This window comes from Stomoxys calcitrans, chromosome 5, assembly GCF_963082655.1.
Source record: "Stomoxys calcitrans chromosome 5, idStoCalc2.1, whole genome shotgun sequence".
Lineage (NCBI taxonomy): Eukaryota > Metazoa > Arthropoda > Insecta > Diptera > Muscidae > Stomoxys > Stomoxys calcitrans.
This window is the reverse complement of record NC_081556.1, coordinates 162,004,285-162,026,863: the sequence shown is the minus strand read 5'-3', so window position 1 is coordinate 162,026,863 and position 22,579 is coordinate 162,004,285. Positions and strand designations below refer to the sequence as shown.

At 35.8% G+C, this 22,579-nt stretch overlaps 1 protein-coding gene and 1 long non-coding RNA gene across 2 annotated transcripts in view; one reads left to right on the top strand and one right to left on the bottom strand.

Moving 5' to 3' along the window:
* LOC106086161 (inactive serine protease scarface) overlaps positions 1–9,991 on the top strand; it is a 69,333-nt gene extending 59,342 nt beyond the window's left edge. Inside the window, exons 4-7 of the mRNA XM_013250717.2 lie at positions 7,661–8,440; positions 8,499–8,653; positions 8,710–8,978; positions 9,045–9,991. Of these exons, the coding sequence (XP_013106171.1) occupies positions 7,661–8,440; positions 8,499–8,653; positions 8,710–8,978; positions 9,045–9,334 (1,494 nt within the window). The 3' untranslated portion in view covers positions 9,335–9,991. The remainder of the gene's footprint in view (positions 1–7,660; positions 8,441–8,498; positions 8,654–8,709; positions 8,979–9,044) is intronic.
* Positions 9,992–16,583: 6,592 nt separating this feature from the next.
* LOC131998150 (uncharacterized) lies at positions 16,584–17,031 on the bottom strand. The gene is made up of 2 exons (XR_009398610.1): positions 16,971–17,031; positions 16,584–16,852 (listed from the first exon to the last, which is right to left on the bottom strand). It is a non-coding gene; the product is annotated as an uncharacterized LOC131998150 (long non-coding RNA).
* Positions 17,032–22,579: the final 5,548 nt, after the last annotated feature.

Here is a 22,579-nt window from a genome sequence, read left to right as displayed (position 1 = left end):
AGATAACCACCGCTGAAAATTTGTCTGATGTTCACGATGGGATTTGAGCCCAGGCGTTCGGCGTCATTGGCGGCCATGCTATCCTTTGCGCCACCGTGGCGTCCGTTTTAGTTATATTTAACTAAAAATACAAATTTCTTTAAATAATTCATTCCTCTGCGCCAATGTGTACTTCGTTTTAGTTATATTGAACTAAAAATACAAATTTCTTTAAGAAATTCATTCAGTAATAAATCTCAGTAAAGGTATCGTCAACGATGACATGCTTTTACCCATGTTTATTAAGTTCTCGCTCATTTAAAAAATAATAGTTTAAGGAAAAAGATGTAAGCTGTCTTATCTATACTCATGAGTAGTTAGTTTTATTTTTATAAAGTTAATTTTCTAAATGTTTAATGTTTCTAAGTATCGTAGTTACGATAAGCATTTTTCTGAGTATATATTGTGCATCGATGGGTTTATATAAAAAGGGCCTAACTCAATTTTAACCAAAATGGCGTTTTGCAAATGTCAAATGCATCTTGCCTCAAAATTTCAGGAGGATACAATTGCAAAGATATAACGATTTATAAAAATGCCTATGTCAAGTTTTTTCTTCTCCTGCAAAATAACAATTAGGCCGTTTTTATAAATTATTATAGACATTATATATAGATTGATATGCACAATTTATTTTAAAATTAAAAATAAAAGCGCGTTAATTTCGGCCGGGCCGAATCTTAAATAACCACCACCATGGCTTTCATTTAAACGTTCTTTGAAAGTTTTTTTGAAATATATAGGAGATGCATTAAGTTATGGGCTGATTTGAACTATACTTGGGTAACTATTAGAAGTCATAAAAAATGATCAGGTTCAAAATTTCAGCCAAACCGGATAATTTGCGCACTCTAAAACTAAACTCTAAGATTTGAACCATACTTAAAAGTCATACGCGCAACAAAAATAAAACGTTTGGGAAATTTTTACGAAAAACAAAATACTTTTATCACTAAGATTTGCTTTTATTGTAACCGTGTAAAGTTTCGCTTCAACATATCAAACGTTAGCCATAAACGTAGTATTATTGAACGTAACTTACTTTGTTTAGCAGATTCGTGTACGGTAAAAGGACTTTCCTTTTGTTGTAAAACAAAAAACACTTAAATTGCAAAAGTGCTTCGATAGCCGCAAAAAATTATTCGTGCACTGTACCAATAATTATTTTCTCATGTCTCTCCTACTAGATAGAAATGGTGAGCATTTGAGCGTATAAACAAGTGGTAGGCAAAAATACTCTATTGCACATTCCTTTGTAAGTAGACAAGAAAATAGTACTTGAATAGGCTTGAAAATAATTTTCCCTTTTTTTGCTGCCAGGTACAAGAAAACACAACAAGAATTTCTAAGGCACATACATTGTTTGGTAAATATTTATCACAAATAGGTTTTTAAATGTGCGAAAACCACAACAATATTTGTTTTTTATTTTTTTGCTTTTATAGCATAAAACGAATAAGAATATATCATAATACAAAACCATGATGTGTTGTGCGAAAATGGAAGCCTTTTGGGTATCATAACATCCAAATAAATCCAAATATGCTCTGAAAGAGTTTAGTTTACCAACTGCTTATAATTTGAGTTGAGTTTGAATTATGTTACGACATTGAATAGAACTTGACACCCTTTTCAATATGCACAATCCATTTTATACATTTGACGTTAAATTAATTTATAAAGAAAATAGTTGAAATCCCGAATATCATGTTCTATATATCATGAATGAATATTATCAGGGTAAAAAAAAACTTCATATTTGTGATAAATTCTTGCAACAACATGTACTTTTATAGTAAACAAAGTCCACCGTTTTCAAAAAAGAAATTTACTTGGCGAAATTTTCCTTTATGAGAAACGAAATCATTTTTTGCGTGTAGTTAACTTTACGTGCAAAATTTCCCCCAAATCGGGTGGTAATTGTGCCTTCTAGAGGATTAAGAAATCAAATCTAATGATCGATTTTTATGGCAGCTTTATCGAAGCATGGACCGATATGGTCAATTTACAATCCCAACCCAGCTACAAGCAAAAAAATGAATCGTTTGGGACATGTTTTTTTTATTTTTTTCTTCTTATTTTAACTATATAACGTTTGACTTCAACAAATCAAAGTGGCATTATAGGACAAAACTAACTTTGTTTATTGTAATCCTTTTAGCAGCTTCGCCCACGGTGAAGGACCTTACTTTTGTTGTAAAACCAACGACTTTTTAATGACAAAAGAGTTTCGATAGCCGCAAACGATTATTTGTTAACCGTACCAATATTTATTCGTTTGTGTCTCTCCTACTAGAGAGATTAGGTGATGTTTTGATCGTTTAGACCAGTGATGGGCAAAACTACTCACACACTGTGAACGTACACATTAAATAATTCCAAGCAAGACCATGGGCTTCGATGTGTTACTTATTACAAATTGTTGCAACAATTTATTGCAAAAAACATGTTCTTTCATCGTAAACAAAGTCCAATGTTTTCACAAAAGAAGTTTACTTGTCGAAAATATCCTTTATGTGAAACGAATTGTTTTTTTGCGTGTATGTAGAAATGTCGAACAAGCCATTGCAAGCATCAGCCACAAAATTCTCATTTTATAATGCTGTTTGTGAAAACCCCTATGTTTATTAAAAAATGTAATAAGTAATGAGGACCCCTTGCTAAAAAAATACCTTTAATTAGACTAACAACAAACAATTGATCAACACCCCCTCCCTCCCCTGCCATGCATGTTTACAGTACGATTTTTTCGCGCACTTCGCTTACTTGTCTCTGGTTTACACGGGGCATTCTCTTCATATGTAACATGCATATACAGCTTTAGTAGCGAATATCAGTGGATTTGGAGATGGCATCATTTTCATTGGAGAAAAAGTGAAGAAAGAGAGGAAAAAGATAGGTAGTTGAAGATAGTTCAATGCTGCCAGCTTCGTCGGCAAGTTGGCGAGACTTGTTGTCCGGCGCATGCTGTTTGTAAGCAGCAAGAAATAACACAAATGCCTCCTTTGCAGTCAATCCACAGTGCCCATGAATTATGTGAAGAATTTACAACAAGGTCGTTTAAGGCTGAGACTGGCACCAGACCCTTGCCTGCAACATGGAATGCCACAAACTACAAACTGGCTTTGTGAAACCCCACTACCAACACTCTCAAATGGCTACCAGCCAGCATAACGTGAGACCGAAAGGTGATGAAAGCGCCTTTGAACGTGAAATTTGTTTGGCTTCCAACAATTGATACCCTATAGCAATAGCAAAAGCCACTGAACTAAACATCCTTTTGTACTTTGAACGGACTCTCATACAACGATTCATCTGTTAAAAATTGAAAAATTGTCTATGTGACTATACATATCGCTATTTTACTGCCAAAAAGGTATGATGACCACATTTAAGTTTTTTGGTCTTTATTGAAAATCGATCATTTGATGTCGTTTTAATCGTCTGTTGTGTTGATAGTGCAAACCATTATGATTTTACAGCGAAAAAAATAATTATGTTAATTCACATTGGGCTCACATCTTTTTCAAACAATGCTTCAAACCAATTTTAGATAAACGAATTTAAAATACTCGCCAGGACTCAAACCCAGGCATTCAGCGTCATAAGCGGACATGCGAACCTCAGCGTTACGTCCGAAAATTTCGTGCAAAATTTCTGCCGAATTGGAATAGAATTGCACCCCCTAGAGGCGCAATAAGTGCGATCGGCAGATCGATTTATATGACAGCTTTATTAGGTTATCCACCGATTTCAGCCATACTTTGCATGGGCCTTGGAGGCCATAGGAGAAGTCAATGGGCAAAATTAGATAATAATTGCAACAGGTAGAAGCTCAAGAAATCAAATTGGGTGGTCGGTTTATAAAGGAGCTACATCTAAACATTGACCTAATTTTTTTTTTTGCTTTCCAAACTCATAGGCATAAAACACCGTTTTTACTTTGGAGATTGCAAGGTCCAAAAATTTACTTTTTTGCCGCTGAACTGGTGATTGGGCCCGTCGTGCAGCGTACGGATTGAGTCATTTCGATCTGTTGTTGTTTTTGATACGCGAGGGAGATACAAATATCGAAACATTGGCTAACAGTATGTGTGCATCCATTTGCCTACAAAGAGTGAGTTGCGGCTTCTGATGTCGCTGTCTTATGTTTTCACAATCATCTGAATGCCAAGCGCTTGCAGAGGGCCCTCTTGCATTTCAATTTAGGTTTACTGTGTGATTAATAGATTGTTTTTGTAGTCGAACAAATGAAATACGTAATATAACACCAGCAACAACAACGTACCAGCATCATGAAAACAAACCGTCTTGTTGTTGACTTTGTTGGGTGTGCAGAGGTTTGAGATGGGATTTGGTTAGATTTGCATTGCACAAATCTGGCCGAGAACATTTCAGAGCTTCCAACTGAAATTTAAGATGCCGTTTTATTGAATCGGAAAAATTGCAAAATGTTAACTAACACATTCTTTTGTAATTCTAAATGTAATCATATTTCATCAAGTGGGGAGGAGTGAATAGCAAACCAAACACACCATTGAATGAGTGTGGGGGAGTGTAAACGAGCATTGGTTGCGCCACCGTCGCCGCAACTGCATATGCCGAAATACTCATTCGCTTTATTCTTAGTTGAGTGGCAGTTTGAGAAAAACATACCAAATTGTATTTGAGCTTGCCTTCCTTGCAGTTCAGCAGAGAACAATGAATTCGCTTTAATACACGAGACGTTGGATTTGACAGTTTGTCGCCAAAAAAGGTGCTCGTACTCCCAAATCAGCACTGTTCACGGACTTTGGAATGATGATATTTTTCCCGTGAACATTTGTCAACAATTCTTTACAATCGTCAATTCAGCTACGAAATGAGTGTTACATTGATATGAATTCGTATACCTAGAAAAATATGTTTGCTGATCTAAACGATCTATTTTATGCATTGTGTTTATGCCTAAAAGCATAAATATATGATATAAGTAGATATTTCGTCTGCAGTTACATGAAATCATGAAACAAATTATTCAATTGTAGAAGATTTGGTAAAATTGTATTCTAAAATTCTTTGGCAATTACGGATAACATGTAAGATGTTTTCGGAACATGTTCAACATTTTGGGGCTAAAATCTACATTTTGTCGTCTTAAAGCAGTAGAAAATGTTTGCTGCTATAGCAAATGATACATTCGTCCCATTTTCAACAGACTTTTTGTTGTTACAGCAAATTTTTTTTGCAACTTTCACTAATAAATTTCTCGGAGGGTAGATGAAGCCAACCTAATTAGACTGCGCTCCTTTGAAATGGTCCGTCCATACATTTTTAAAAGAAGTCCGTTTTCGGCCCAAAAGCCCCTTTTTCATATTGTGTATATTTGCATATGCGGAATATATTCGGTTTAGTTCCAAAAGTACCGGAAAACGTCAATTTTACCAAAATCGGAGGGCGGCCGGAAAGGAACATAGTGATGTACAGCCGCTATAATAGCGAATACCTTTGACTTGACTTCTTGCACCCCTAGAAGTGTCCCCTTTATTTGAAATTTCGAACGTAGAATTTATTCACCTTTAAAATAGTAAAATAATAAAATATAAATACTAGCTAAAGCTAGCCCGCCCCGCTGCGCCATTTTTCTCTCTTTAATACCTTTTATTTTACCACTATATTGGTATTGTCGGTAAATGAGTGCTGTTTAGGAGTGGGACCGCCTCTCAGTCATTTCGCCCCCAATGTGGATATCAAATTCGTTGAGGGTTGAGATCGCATTTGTTACCCAATCATCACGAAATTTTTCATTTTCATCACTTTTTTAAACTTTAAACCAACGCTATGAATTTTGGTAAAAATCGGTTCAGATTTAGATAAAGCAGTCATATATATGTATAATTCGATAGAATCAAAGGTAGCGTTCCCTTAAACCGGAAATTTGGAGATTTTAGCAATGAAATCAAAGCATAGAACCAAGACTTTGCAATAATGATGCTATCTTTAAATTTACTTCGTAGATGACTGTCCAATTATAATTAAAAAAAAAAATTAACTTAGCATCTTAACCTAAAAAAAATTTAAATTTAAAGACGCTCCTATTTGTAAGGCTATTCTGCGTCTTAAACTACGGTTCACCGTTGTTTTGCTCCGAGGTCAATTTCCTAACTTTCAACGATATTTTGACCTGCATTTAAGATTTCGTTTCTTTAATAACAAGACGCAAAGTTACGGATTTATTAACCTACAATTTAAGATTAAAAATCCTTAATATGTAATATGATAACTTGTTATACTCGTATTTATAAGAAACTTTTGATGAAACTAAGTAGACTAGCTTGTTCCTTTAATGTTGTTTGTTTGAAAAATATAATAAAAAGAGTCAGTTTGTTGACAGAAGCTTTACAATTCAGGTGTAATATGAACTGTAATATGATAACTTGTTATACTCGTATTTATAAGAAACTTTTGATGAAACTAAGTAGACTAGCTTGTTCCTTTAATGTTGTTTGTTTGAAAAATATAATAAAAAGAGTCAGTTTGTTGACAGAAGCTTTACAAATATGAAGGAAAATATGTTTCACCAAAGGACATGTTTCCTTAAAAAGTTAGAAAATTTATTATCTTTAAATTTTGCTCGAATCTTTGAAATTAGGGCAAAATTTTTTTCAGTGCAATAAATACCTTTCTAAAGGGTAATTTTTTAGCTATTATTTTTTGGCGACACTATTTCAAACAGCTCACGCACGTTTCGTGTTTTGTTTCATTGTCAAACATCTTCAGTTTGGTCTATAATTTAACCATGAATTATTGATTTTTATTATCAAAATTCGTGATCTGTTAGAAAGATCATCGGGCACTTCTTCCATTCTATGAATGGTGAGCGCTGCCGTGAAATGATATCCATTTTTTTTGCCGAAAATGCAAGAGCTTGGCTTGCATGGCGAGTGATTTCAACAAGACTGTGCCATATGCCATACTGCACGAGTAACAATGGACTTGTTGAGAGGCGATCAGTTGGCCGCCTAGATCGTGCGATTTAAAGCTCTATAAAGACAAGCCCGCTTTAATTGGCGCATTGGAAGATAAGATTGCAGCATATATTCGTAACACATCGGCCGAAATGTTGGAAAGAGAATGCCAAAATTGGACTAAGCGGATGGGCCATTTGAGGCGCAGTCACGGTTAACATTTGCATACAATAATCCTCAACTTTTGGATCATACTATCGATTCAAATAAAGATTTCATGCATTTTTCTGAATTTTAAGTGTTTTTTCCTTTTGAAAACCTTCCTAATGCTCTTAAAAAATCACCCTATATCAACCCAAATCGCCATATTTTTTAAGTTTTTAAAATATATCTGGGCCAGCATGAATGGTATTTTAGCTATTAAAATAAATTAAAAATGTCAAAACACGATTATAACTTTTGGCCAAGAAAGTCTAGATAGAAACATAGTGCAGTAGTTTTTTAATATAAACATTTTTTTTAATTTGCCTGCGAACATTCACGTTAGAAAACAAGTCTCATATCAATGAGTTTAGTCTTTTTAAATTTAATTCTTGACCAAATAGCATAAACATCTGCCCTTTTTCATTACAATAAAGAATTCAACTGGCAATACGTATTTTTTACACTTTCAGTCCAAGAAATGTTTATCCCCGAATCTTTGCTGCGGTGTTCCTTCCACAATGTTAACAGAGGACGGATATGTTTTGAAGACCCCTCCAACACCTCTGACATATCCGTCGCCGGAGCCAGTTAGACCTACCACCGAAGTAAGCAATAACTATTTACCACCAGCACCGGTAAGAACAACGATCAGACCACAACAGACTCAGCCAAGACCTACGACTGCAGCGCCCGTGAGACAAACTCAAACCACTCCAGCCAGATATCAGCCAAGGCAACCGACCACCACCCAAGCACCTTTCAGACAACCACAGAATCCAGTTTCAACAACACCACGCAGAATTCCATCAACCTCGCCGCCAAAATATTTGCCACCTTTGGATCATCGAGAGGAATCTTCTAATCAAAATAGTATTGTGATGCGCGGTGAAGACCAACTGTCTCCTCAAATATTCCCAACAAACAAACGACCAGGATCATTTGCACCAGGAAAACCTACAAGTCCTATTGGCCCAGTTGGTCCTATCGGTCCTGTTAGCCCTGCGGGTCCGGTAGGCCCAATTGGTTCTGCACCTGCTAAATGTGCATCAGCTTTGGTATGCACCGCCGAGAACTACTGCAGTTCGATTGGAGTTATAAGTGAAACTCCAGTAGAAATCACTCCATTCAGGGTACCCCTAACAGATTGTCTTATTGAGGGTTCAGGTGCACCGGGAAAATGTTGTCGCGATGCCAACTATGTCGATCCCTGGCCAGTGAATTTAGCGGGTGTTTGTGCCCAAAGAAACAAGGTTTGTATTTGTACAACAACTCGCCTATGCTCTAATCACATAATGTTCTCTGATTTAGAATACTAAACCTCAAGGTGTGAAGGATATTGATGCCAATTTTGCCGAGATTCCATGGCAGGCAATGGTCCTGAAGGAGTCTTCGAAATCCCTGCTGTGTGGAGGAGCCATTATTGGCGATTCTGTGGTTCTAACAACAGCTGCGTGCGTCCAGGGGTAATAGCTAACACCTTTAGGTTCTCATACCAATTCTAAAGCTTTTCAATTTATAGTGTATCTGTGAGTGACCTTCGTGTGAAAGCCGGCGAATGGCAATTGGGCAGTACCGACGAACCACTGCCATTCCAATTGGTAGGCGTCAAAAAGGTGGAGGTGCATCCCAGCTACGATGCCAACAGTGGCTCGAACGACATGGCTGTTCTGCAATTATCTCAACGCCTACAATTTGCTTCGCACATTCAGCCAATTTGCATTAGCGATAAGGATCCCAGTCCTTCGGAAACCTGTGTCACCACTGGTTGGGGCAAACAAGCCCTCAGCAGTAAGCATTCTTTTACTTTCCGAACACCTTTCGCATCCACCTAACTATGGCCATTTTCTATTTCAGTCCACGAAGAGGGAGCCATTATGCATGTCACCACAACCACTCCCGTCTCTCGAAGCGATTGTGGAGCCGATAGCAGTGGTGTATGCAGTAGCACAAAGTTCGATGCCTGCCAATTCGATTCTGGCAGTGCGCTAGCCTGCGGCTCTGGTAGCAGTGTCCTGCTCAAAGGCCTCTACAGTGTCGAGAATGCTTGCGGCGAGGGACAAGCAGTCCGCTTCGTCAAACCCGATGTTGCTTGGGTCAACAAGCAATTCCTCCAAACAAGTAAACCTCTGCTCCTAAGGGTGTAACTAATTAGTATGGCATTCTGCATCGAAGCGTGTTAGTGCTAAAACTACAATTATCTCTAGAACATAGTGATTTCTGTCTTCATACTCCAAACTCAAACAACAAAAAATCGCAACTAAATTATTTAAAGTTTCATTAAAAATCTCATACACTCTCCCCTCGCTTTCGTCTCCCCTCACACATTCACCACCCGAACCGTACTGCCTGCAATACAACTCGATCCACCACCCACCCCCGTCTAATATGTAACATCGATATTGCATTCCGAACACAAAAGTAGTCACACACACACTCAAGTGCAGACTTCTCTCTCTCTCTCCCTCTATCTCTCTATCCCTCAAGGACTCTCAACGAAAACAAACAAGACATTGCAGTTCTTTGCAACCACTTGTTAAACCCTGTACTAAAATTTCAATCGACATTTTCAAATTGAGATTATTGTTTTTTTTTGTTTTATTATTATGTAGAAATAAGTTTAAATGAAAATGAGCGGTACTTGTGTAATTATAGCACTACTTTCAATTTGCTTTGCATACCTCCGATTTCCACCATGCAACAACAACTTTCATAACATCATTTAAGCAATGTACTACTATTACAATATAATACAAACGAACATGTATAAAATTATTTATGTCTTATTGAAGAATTGCGTTGTATAAAATCTTCTAAATTAAGTCTATATTTAATGTTTAATAAATAATATTTTTAAATAGAAAAATGACTACTTTACATATGTTGGAGAGCGAACAACTATGGACATACACCTAAGCCAGTAATCGGATTGTTGTGCGCTCTAAATAAAGTAACCTCGTAAAACAAAAACCAAGTTAGGAGTTCCGTGCTATTGGGTTGCCTAAAAAGTAATTGCGGATTTTTTAAAAGAAAGTAAATGCATTTTTAATAAAACTTAGAATGAACTTTAATCAAATATATAATTGCCATTTTGTTCGATAACCTTTTGCCATCTTCCTGGCAAATTTAGTATTCCACGCTCATAGAACTTCTGGCCTTTATCTGCAAAAAACTGAACCAAGTGCGATTTTATAGCCTCATCATTGCCGAAAGTTTTACCATTTAAGGAGTTCTGAAAAGATCGATATAAATGGTAGTCTGATGGTGCAAGGTCAGGGCTATATGGTGGATGCATCAAAAGTTCAGCTCAGTTACATGACGATCCAATTCGATTAATGCTTAAAATTTGTCAACGCCGACTATATGAAAAATCAACAATTACTTTTTGGGCAACCCAATATTTAGAAAATCCCTAATTTTCCCCAAACCACGACCTTAAGTTCGCTCATGTCTGGCATTGTGTACCCACCTAGATGTCGGTGTCCATTAGCCGCAAAAGCCGAACAATGAGATAGATGTTATCACTTGCCGCACAGATTTTGCATTAGTGAGCTCGTCTTCTCACAATCCGGATCTCCCCGTAGGATTTTCCTAAGGTCCTACCGACCGTTTCGCTGTTCCACAGTGTTACTTGTCACCCACGCTCTTAACTCCAACTGCGTCGGGTTAATCAAGTTTATTAACGGCAGTCCTCTGACTCGAATTGTGTCGCCCCGTAAGGCGTCGGGTTAACCAAGTTTATTGATGGCAGTCCTCTGGCTTTCACTGTCACATCGCCCCCTTACTCCGCTGTTGCCTTACTGTTCGTGTCCTTACCATCTTGGTTGTTATTGCTCTAATGGCCAGCCTAAAAGCCCCCTCGATGTCAATACCCACCGCCAACGTGTACTTATTGGCATAGAAGGATTCTAACATTTTATGCACAACTTCGTGTAGACCACCGACCTTCCCTTGACGTAGACATTCTGTTTGTATTTGAGCAGTTCGTTCGATGTCCTTCTCATTAACATGGTATCCACAATACGTTCCATGGTTTTCTGTAGAAAAGACGTAAGGATTATAGGTCTGTAGGCCGTGTTATCCCATAATTTGCCTTGCCGGGCCTTGCCACCCTTGCATCCTGCCAGGCTTTCGGAGTATACGCATGTTCAATGCAAGCCGTAAAAACAGTGGTCAGATGGCGTGCTAGATAATCGGCCTCCTTCTGTAGTAGCGCCGCAAATATTCCATCAGGTCCGGGTGACTTAAATGGGTGGAAGCTCATCAAGGCTTCTTTTACCATAGTTTCCGTAATGATAACCCTTCGATCATCCTCATTATTCAAAGATTCCGGTGTCTGCTTGACTCCAGTTGTATCCTGGGGAAAATGCGTTGTCTCTGCTCCCAGTCCCATGTCGCCTAATAACGTTTTAGTTTAAACTTTTCCATCTTAGCAGCGTCGGTAACGCAGAAAAGCTTCCATGGGTAACGTTTTGTATCCTGTGGAAAATGCGTTTTCATCAAAATCCTCAACATGACCTCGTTGTCTCTGCTCTCAGTCCCATGTCGCCTACTAACGTTTTAGTTTAGACATGGGCTTTTGAGAGAAACTTTTCCATCTTAGCAGCGTCGGTAACGCAGAAAAGCTTCCATGGGTAATGTTTTGCCGCTCTGATAAGCTTATTGTATTCCTTGAGCCGTGTGTAATACACTTCCCAATAAACTTCCGCTTTTTTACTACAAGCTCTGTTGTTAATTATGCGGACATCTTTCCCAATATTGCGAATCTCCCTAATCATTCAGGGTTTTTATTGGGTTCATGCCCATTCTCGAAGTAAACAACTATCTTCCTTCGAAAGACCCCACTATTGCAGTCGTAATCCTGTTACCATTGTCGTCAAACGTCTTCAATGCTTGGACAATATAAATTATCTTGTCCAAGTCTTCTTCTGAGTAGTCTCCCGAATTTTGTGTAATTGGTTTTTAACTTATTACAGAAGCTTAGACCACCGTAGCGCAGAGGTTAACATGTCCGCTAATTACGCTCAACACCTAGCGAGATCATTAGAAAAAAATTTTCAGCGGTGGTTATCCCCTCCTGATGCTGACGATATTTGTGAGGTACTATGCTGTGCAAAAACACAGCAACACGCCGTTTGGACTCGGTTATAAAAGAAGGCTCCTTATCATTGAGCTTTAACTTGAATCGGACAGCACTAATTGATATGTGAGAAGTTTGCACCTGTTCCTTAATGGAATGTTCGTGGGAAAAAATTTGCATATACCGAAGCTTATCGGATTCGACGCTGGACGTGCTATTCCAAACCTACCTTACAAAAACTAGGTAAGCATACCCACTGGAATACCAGTAATTATTATTATTCGTTGGAATATAACCTATAATGGGTTAAATAAGTAGTTATTGGTAATAAAAATTTTAAAATTCCCAAGAAATCAATATTTTTTTATTTTTTTTAACTTTTTATTATAGTATTGAAATTAATTTTCTGTACTTTTCTATAAAATTTATTCATTAAGCGGCAAAGAGGGCGCTTAACATGCCCTTTCCAAAAAAATAAGCCTATTTACCACAGTAACTCTCTATGCTTTTCTGTTCTAGAAATCTCTTCAATAATTTAGGGCTAATAAGGAAAAAAACATTTGCTCATATACATTCAAATTATTTGAAATTTGAAACCTGTTATACCTTTCACGGGCTTCCTTTCTATCTAAATTTTCGGCGTTCGTTATATACCCTAAAGAGAAAAAAATTTAAAGATTTTTTTTCCAAACACATAATTTCAATGAAGTTTTTTCTTAAGGCAACATTTTGGTGCCATTTTTTTGTTAAAGAATTTTCAATTAAATCTTTTTTAACGACAGCATTTTAATACAATTCGTATCAAACACAAAATTTCAAGAACAATTTTAAAGACAATATTTGAACGTATCAAACACAAAATTTCAAGAACAATTTTAAAGACAATATTTGAACGAAAATTTTTCAAAATTTAAATAAATTCAATAAAGTTTTTTTTAAGACAAAATTTTAATGGAACGTTTTAAATAATTTTTTATCGAAATTCTTTTTTAAAGACACATTTTTTATAACACAAATTTTCAGGGACATATTCGTTCTAACATTTTTCTAAAGAAAAACTTTCAAATTTCGATCCAATTTTCTCTAAAGTTCTGAAGACAAAGTGTCTACGAATATTTTTTAAATACAAAACTTCATGACATTTTTTTCAAATACAAAATTTCAATGACATTTTCTATACAGACAACATTTTGGGGTAATTTTTGTCAAGGCAAAATTTCAATAAAATTTTAACTTAATATAAAATGTTTCATAAAGAAAAAGTTTAGACAAAATTCCAATTAAATCACGATAAAGAAAAAAAAATAAAAAACAACTTTTACAAAATTTCGATGCCTTTTTGTCTAAAGACTAAATTTTAATGAAATGTTTCCTGCAGACAAAATTTCAAATCGAAATATCGATAAATAACTAAAATAAAAGACGGAAGGACCTCGAGGTTGAATAAAAAAAAAACAACAACAGCAAACTCGAATACAAAAGGAGCTTATAAAAATTCAACATTTTGTTTTGTTCAGTCTCACATTGCGTCCGAGAAATCCCCTAAATACATATTTTGAACAAGTTAAAACTCATTTATTCCTGTTGGGACGAATTTTATGTTAAACTACCATGGATATACTTATCCACATTTCGTCGAAATAAGATCAAATATGGTCATTACTCCACGCGGATGTCGAGAGATTTTTACAATTCACTGTTCCAAATTTCACCGAAAACGGGTAATAAATTTGACAGTTTTATCGAAATATTTTCCGACCTGGACCATTTTCTGGGTGCAAGAACTTAATTTTAGAGAAATGAAAAGACTTCTTCGATGGAGCTTCTTCATTCATTCCGACAATATGTCCTAGCCAAAGCAACCGATGTATTTTGGTACGTTTTACTATGATAAAATTGTCATACAGCTCATACAGTTCGTGGTTCACACGGCCTCTCCGTAAATACAAAGTGATCCATAAATTTTACTTAGACTCTTTTTCTCAACCAACCCATGCACTGCCTCTTATTTCCGTTTACTGCCAGGCCCACTTCATTGATTCTCTTTCGATTATTTCAAATGCGTTGACCGACCCATGATATCTATGTCGTCGGCATTGGCGAATATCATATGTTTTCTTGTGAGTAGTGTGCGAAATCTATTCACTTCTGCATCTCGTAAAATCTTATCCTCGTTTGGTAGTGAATGCTTCTGAAAGATTTTTTCCTATGCTAATTGAGAAACGTGTATCCGCAAGCGTCATCCTGCTGAGTCTTATTATTTTTGCAGGATTGCAAAACTCAGACACGGCTTGAACTACCTTTGAATGTATAAGGCAGTGGAAAGCATGGATGATAAGAGTTGACTTCTTAGAAAATAAAAAATCACCGTGAACAATTTTATCTCAATAAACTTAGTCGTGACAGACACTCGCTCAGAGTCGAATTTGTTAAAGGTCGTCCAAAACGGTCGTTGTACCAGAGAACATTGATGCCATGAGTGAACTTATAATGCAAGATCGTCATGTGACTTATTGGTGTTGTAAATTATTTTTTTTTTTCTTCAAAGCAAGCAGCTATGCCGAAAAATTAAAAAAAAATCAAATTTACAACAAAAAGAAAGATTCACATATAGGAAGCTCAGAGTGCCGAAACCCTATATAAGTGCATTACACGATCGTTTTTTTCACGGGAAGGAGATACATTCGAACTTCTCTATAACAAACTTCTTATAACGAATTGTTCTCTATAACGAATAAAAATTCAAAAAAAAAAAACAACGTTTTTTCAGCCATTTTCATCTATTTTAACCTCTCTATAACGAATACTTCTCCGTAACGAATTGTTTTTAAAGCGAAAGTGGAAATTCTCTCACAAACTAATCTCTCTATAATGAATTTTTTTGGCAAAAATTTTTATTGAAGTTCACACAAAAAAAGGTGGAATAAAACGAAATTTATTCAATGTTGATCATTAACGCAATTGCAGACATCCATAAAATAAAAATTGCTGTAGAATACGATACATTTGCATTGACTACTATGGCTTGTTTCTCGTTTTCACCCAGCAAGGCTTTGGGTTCGCTCTGCATGTTCAAAATATATATATATATATACAGGGTGGCTGATGAAAGCCGCTACCAAAAAAAAATGTAATAACTTTTTTTCTATTTAATAATAATAATTTAATAATTAATTTAATTAATTAATTAATGTAGCAATATTCGAAAAAAAAATGTAGCAATATTCATCAGCCACCCTGTATATATATATATATATATATATATATATATATATATATATATATATATATATATATATATATATATATATATATATATATATATATATGTATATATATATATACCCAGCAAGGCTTTGAGTTCGCTCTGCATGTTCAAGAACAAACAAAACAGTGATGTGTAAAATAGTATAGTTCAAACAAAATTTTATAGTGGCCTGGCTGGAAATATATATATATATATACATATACTCTTTACAGAAGGTGTAAAAGTGTGGTGTGTGGATAGTGGAATGCTTCATACGGAGTAGCTGCAACGGCAGTCGTGGACAATAAGCGGTACAGAGAGGATAGTCTCAAGTCCGACTACAACAACAACCCACAAAACCACCAATATGGCAGGTTTAAATAGTTTTCATAAGGTTATTGTAGCCGTAGATAGCTATCATGTTAATGTTAACAAATGGCTCAAATAGGAAGACTGTGATTACAGCTCAATTACCATCAGGAGGAACTGTGTACCCCTATTTTTGCTCTTGGATATCTGTCGAATTTTCAGGTCATTTGAAAAGGACAGTTAATTTTTGTTGGCTACGAGTATAACGTTGTCATCATCGATGTCATACTACCAAAATACTAGGTAACTTGGTATGTCCTGAACAGCCATTGCAATGTCAATGGCTTTGATCTTGCGCTGGTCACATGGCGGATTTAAGATTGATTTCTGGGGATGTGGAGGAGTTATAGACGATTGAGCACCTATTGTAGGACTGCTTTGAAATTGCGATAATAGGTGCAGGATTATTGCTACACAAAAACCTATTTTCCTGTCAAAATTATCTTCATGCAATAGTCCTTTCGCCATTCTTGAATACTATAGCTTTAAATGGCATTTTGGAGGGAGCTTCTCCAGACCGCCTTCATTTTAATGTCTAGCATTGTACTGACGTAAATTTTATCAGTGTTCTTCTGCGCCTTTTGAATATTTCGGGGGCGACAAAATAGACCTATGTTCCCTGAGTGAAATTGATATTGAATGAGGTTGCCAGAAGCGTGCCGTTATATACCCTAAATTTAAAAACCATAACAGCAGCAAACACAATTTATAAAATATTTATTTTGATGTTTATATTTTTGCACGGCGAATTCGAAAATGAGTTGAGATATCAAATTCTCTCTGCCGGGTTGATGCGGCCACCTGATAAATACGCCTTACTCTGATTGGTCTAAGCAAATTTGCCGAAAAGTTTAAATGTCACGGCGAATTGAATTTTCTTTGCCCCGTTTACAAATTTAAACATATCATGTTCCCAATAAAGATGCTTTGTTGTAGCAATTTTCCGATTTGGCCACCTTAAAAATACGCCTTGCAAATAAAACAGAAAAAAAAAATGATTTCAACAATGGTAATTATAATGGTTTCAAAGGTTGCAATCATGATACAATGAAGAGGTAGCATCATAAGCACAACAACAAAAATTTACCCCCAACGAAACTTAAAAAAATGCTTTGTTGCACTAATTCGCCGATGCGGCCAACTTATTAAATACACCTTGAATCAGAGCAAGAAGAAATAAGTTTATTAATTTTTGAATGTCAAGCAAGAAAAAACAAAACAAAAAGGCCCCAAATAGGAATATTGTGATATATCATGTCATTTGAAAAGGAAGTAGTTAAAGTTTGTTGGCTGCATACACAGAAAAAATTAAAAACATGGTTCAATTAAGAAATTTGTACATTGAATTAAAAAATTTGCTTAAATCGGACCTATAAACGAATTTGTATTATTGATTAACAATTTTGTAATTTGGATTTATGACAAGCTCTAAAATCCAATTAAAGCAGTTATTATCTCAATAACCCATTTTGTTTAAAGTTTTCCCTCCTCTCAAATAGCTTTTTTAACAATTTAATAAAAGGAAATAATTGTTATTTTTTGCATTTGGATTATTTTTTATTTTATTGGATTAAATTGCGGATAAAAAATGTAATATATTGCATTTAAATATTTATTTTTTAATTTATATTTTCTAAAAGAAAGAGCCTTTCTTCATTGTCGTGCATAAAGTCTGTAAAAAGTATAATGAACAAAAAAATTTATACGCATATTAAAGTGAATCGTAATAAATACCAATTTTAGTATTTTGCGCACAATACCACAAAATCTAGATCCACTTGAAGAAACACGGCTTTTGTTTTCTTCCGTCATCAGCGTAGATTTCCAAGCCAATATAGTCTCTCATAATTTTTTCTGCTTTACAAAATTTCAGTATAAGACTTTTTATTATATATTGTTTTTACCTAACAATTATTTTTTAATAAGTTATTTTATTAAGAGATAAATAAAAACCACACTTTCTATTCCACCCACGCCCCTATTTGTCTGTACATGATAGAAACTAAACATATATTTGACTCATTCGCACTTCTTCGCATTACAAATACCTACCAGATACTCACAATTTTTATTATTAAATAACAATTTCATTCGTATAATTAAATAACAATTTCATTCGTATAATTAAATATATGTTTAACGTATGCCTTCTTTACCAATAAGGGCCATTATACAAAAAAAAAAAGGATTTCAATGTCAAAAATAATTAAAGCAATTAACACTATGTTTGAAAAGTTTTTTATAAGTCAATATCATGTTTAATCGGTCAAATTCAGGTCTATTTTTTTCTGTGTACATTGGCCAATGGGCTTGACGTAATCCTGAAAGATAAAGTTGGTGCTATTCACCAATATGAAGAAACTTGGTGTATTTAGGGGACATCGTCTAGATGGGGTGGAGCTACCGCTTTTACAAGCAATCGCAATGTCAGGACTTTATCGTCGTGCTGGATATATGGCGGACTTGCGCATTATATACGGTTGAGCACCTATTGTGGCACTGCCTACCTATTGCAGAATTACGGCTAAATGAACACATATTTTCCTGTCTAAATTATATTCAGGCACATAGCCCTTTCCCCATTCTCCACTACAATAGGGGCTTGAAATGGCAGATAGGAAAGAACTTCTCCAACTCGCCTGGCTCCATTATTGTGATTGCATGTTGGCTCCTTATCAACTTCATTCCTATGGCCATTGTATTGCTGTAAATTTTGTCTGTGTTTTTCAGCGCTTTTTGCGTCTTTTTAGGAGGCGACACAATGAACCTAGTTCCTTTAGTAAGGCTGATAGCGATTGAGGTCGTTAGACACGTGCTGCCATTATCTAACGTAATTTATAGAACCAGCAACACAAAAATCAATTTAAAAAATATTTATTTTGAAGTTTATATTTTTGTAAGGCGAATTCAATCAAGTTACATCGGCTGTGCTGATGCGGCCATCTTATTAAATGTTGCTTGGAAATAAACTTTGTTTCACAACTTATCTTCTTCAAATGTGTTTTATATATGTATTTTCATCATTCTAACACTGTTTTGTTTCTTATGTGTGAAATATCGGAAGGCATGTCATATGAGCTGTCACTTTCTGTATTCATTGTCTTGTCTTATGTACGTCGAATACGAATAGATCGCCTTCTAATCGGCATGTATTCCCATATGTATTGTACTTTTTTACATTCATGTATGTTCGATGTAATAAAAGCACGATTTAATCGAAAAAGTTGCATATTTATACCAAAATCCATTTGTCATATTAAATTTTTCGTACAAATCACACGATGTGTGCAGCCTTCAGAGTTGTTGTTTTTGAAATTACATATGACATGTCTTGAGGCAAGTATGCTTATTGCAAAACGTAGCATTTGACATTTCAAATCTTTAGGTGAAACCGCAATCCGGTGTCAACGCATGTGCCACAAAGTCTCTTTTAATGGGTAGTTTACATATAGACCTGACCATCTGTCATGGCTAAAAAAACACAATCGTTCTACTTTCCTGGATGAACGGTGTTCTTTTCAAACAGGAATGTGCAGTCAACAAGACGTGTTAAGAATAAAATAAACAAAATAGGAAGTGAAGTCCTGCCCACCAGTTTCTGAACAGAAATCTAGCAGGATTGTTCAACGAAAATCAGTTCTGGGGTAAGTGTTGTACGCATAATTTGGTATACGCACTTTTTTGAACGAAGTCCATTTATGGCTTCCACACTGTAAGGATTGTTCTACGAAAAACAGTTGTGGGATATGTGTGGTACACCAAATTAAAGCTCTTGACTGTCGGGTGCACCTTAGTGTCTCTCAAAATGCCATCTAGCGGACAATTGCCTAACGTAGCCATCTGCTTAGGCATGAACCACGATCCCCGTTTGAATGACAGTAGGATTATTTGCTTTGTGTTGTCATTTGGCCCATCAGAGGCAAATGACAATGCAGGCAACTATCCTAGAGAGGAAAAGCTTTCTTTTTCCTGTTGGCTGTACAGCAAGTCGGAGGTGAGCAAGCGAGAGTGGGATTGAGTCTGAACGAGCCGAAACAAATAGCTAGCTAAGTGCAAAGTGTGGTGATGTGATATTAAGACAAGAAGATGAATAACACCGGGCGCTATAATACCATAACAACCACAATGATGGTTTTTTTTGTTTTTTGGAAGAAGAGGGGAAGTTTAAGTAATAAAACGGAATTAAATAAATAAACGGAAAAGTCCAAGCAGACCGTTCTGTATATTTATTGAAAGAAAAAAATAAAAAAGACAACTACTTTAAAAGCTAACCGTGAAGAACTAGTTACAAGCTAAATTAGCAACTAATCTTAATGTACTTAATTAAAACCTAATCTTAAAGCTAAATTACGAGCTAATCTTAAAATTGAAATACGAGTTAACCTTAAAGATCGGAGTTACAAGCCAAGTTTAAAGGCTGATTTACACGCTTAAGTTAAAAGCGTTTTCCACAGGGATTTTTGTGCCGGCGGAGTAGGTAGAGAGAGAGAGAGTGGAATTGCAATTAATCAGTTTATAAATTTGCAATGAATTTAGTATTAGAGATTTTTATAGCAAATAAATACGTTCTTGAAAAAAGTTTATAACGTTTAACGGAACTCATGACTTTTTCTGAGATCATGTAAATCTTAAGAAGGGGATAAGATGAAGAGGTAGGTATGGGGCAACAGATTGGAAAGTTGCTATGGTGGAGCTCTTGCTCCAGAGGGAGGGCTATTCCTCACCATAAGGCCAGGAGGGCAGGCATTCCAACGAATAGGTGCGGTGCTTCCTCTTTTTAAGTTAGACAAAAGATATTTCGTTTCTTTTTCGAGCCAAACACACCTTTTTTAGATAAGCCTGGCATGTAAAATTGTTGTTCCTAATAAATGATACGCTTGCGCAAAAACCACCCCATTCGGCGAGCATTAGCCGCGCAAGAGCAGGACATGATCTCCCCTTTAATTTGGTATACACACTTTTTTGAACGAAGTACATATATGGCTTCCACACTGGATTAAGTGTCCTGCCCTCTAGTTTCAAAATAGAAATCTGGAAGGATTGTTCTACGAAAAACAATTCTGGGATATGTGTGGTACACCAAATAATTTGATATACGAACTTTTTTTAACGAAGTCCATTTATGGCTTGCAGACTGTATATAGTGGCCTGCCCTTTAGTTTCAAAACAAAAATCTGGAAGATTTGTTCATCAAAGAACAGTTCTGGGGTAAATGTGATAAACCAAATTAAAGGTAGAGATTTCCCCTTTAAATTGGTATATGTACTTTTGTGAACGAAGTCCGTCCCTGGCCTGCAGGCTGGAAGTAGATAACTCGCAGCTTATCTTTCTGGCGACCGAAGTTAAAAACGGTTGATCATTACTGATCTTTTTTATTACTTTGTGTCACCCCGTGATTTTAGAAATTTTTGTATTACAAAAGTTAGCGACGTCGCTAACTTCACGTAGATAAACAAAAGTCAAACAACTACTCACAACAAAGACAACAGCATTGAAGCGGATTTGATTGCTGCCCGTTTCGGGAGCATTTAATTTCATTAGCAATAATCTGAAGCGAAAATTGTATTGGTGCAGCGACATGTCGCTACTATTTTGCTTTAAGAGTTTTGTGTATGTGTTTTATAGTAAGAACTATAAAACACACAAACACGAAAAATGGCGCGAACTAGTAACATACTCAAAATCAGAGTTGCACTAATCAACGATTTTGACAGATAGTGCACTCAATATTTTGTTGTTGGGCAACTGCCACTACCTATGAATGAATATATCTTGGTACCTCTTCTATGGAATGTGTTTCCATTTTCTTCGTCACCATATTTTTATAAAGCGTTTTGACTGATGAAATGTAGAAGTTAGTACTAGGTTTTAGGATAAATAAAACGCTCTTCCCGCTAAATGCTTTACACCACATCTGAAATAATTACATATCAACAAAACAAATAAAATGAGTAATTTTTATTTTAAATAAATGTTTCACGGATTCATATATATGATTTTATAAAAATCTTAAGCAATTTGGCCACTTCAGAACGATGACACCATATCTTTCAATAAACGGCGATAATAAGCGGAGATAAGATTAGCTAAATGGGGATAGCACTTCTTTACGAACAAACTAAATCTTGAGCAGTCTTATGCGCATTCTATTGGTTGAGTTACATACCATGAAACCGCTGCGCACTAGTTTCTAAAATTCAGCTTATTTATGTTATTTCCAAAGTTAACTTCAATGGTGGGGTTTAATACGATTTATATTAGTTCTCTAATTTACCGACAGCAAAACAATTTTTGAATAGTAAACTTATTCAAATCATATGTTTTGCGCCCTGAAACGTGTTCAAAGTTGAGAGTTGGTTAACTTATTCCGTCAGATGCATGCGTTCATTAGTTGTGTAATTCGTACAATAAAAACCAACCTATTTTAATATTTTCCGACATGCACTCGTAAGTACGCATAAGTGCTGAACGAGGTATGTAACTCCATCTTAAAGGCCAAAACGGAATGAGCGCGTTGGGCTTTGTTTTTGAACTTGAAAAGTTGCATTTTTCAATGCAACGCTCAAAAACCTAGAAAATCCGATTAGTGGGTAAATAAAACACCCCTAATTAAAAAACCTTTAAAAGCGTTAAGCGGGAAGAGTGTTTTTTATGTCCATAAGCTAGCAAACCCGCTAAACTAGTAAATAAAACAAC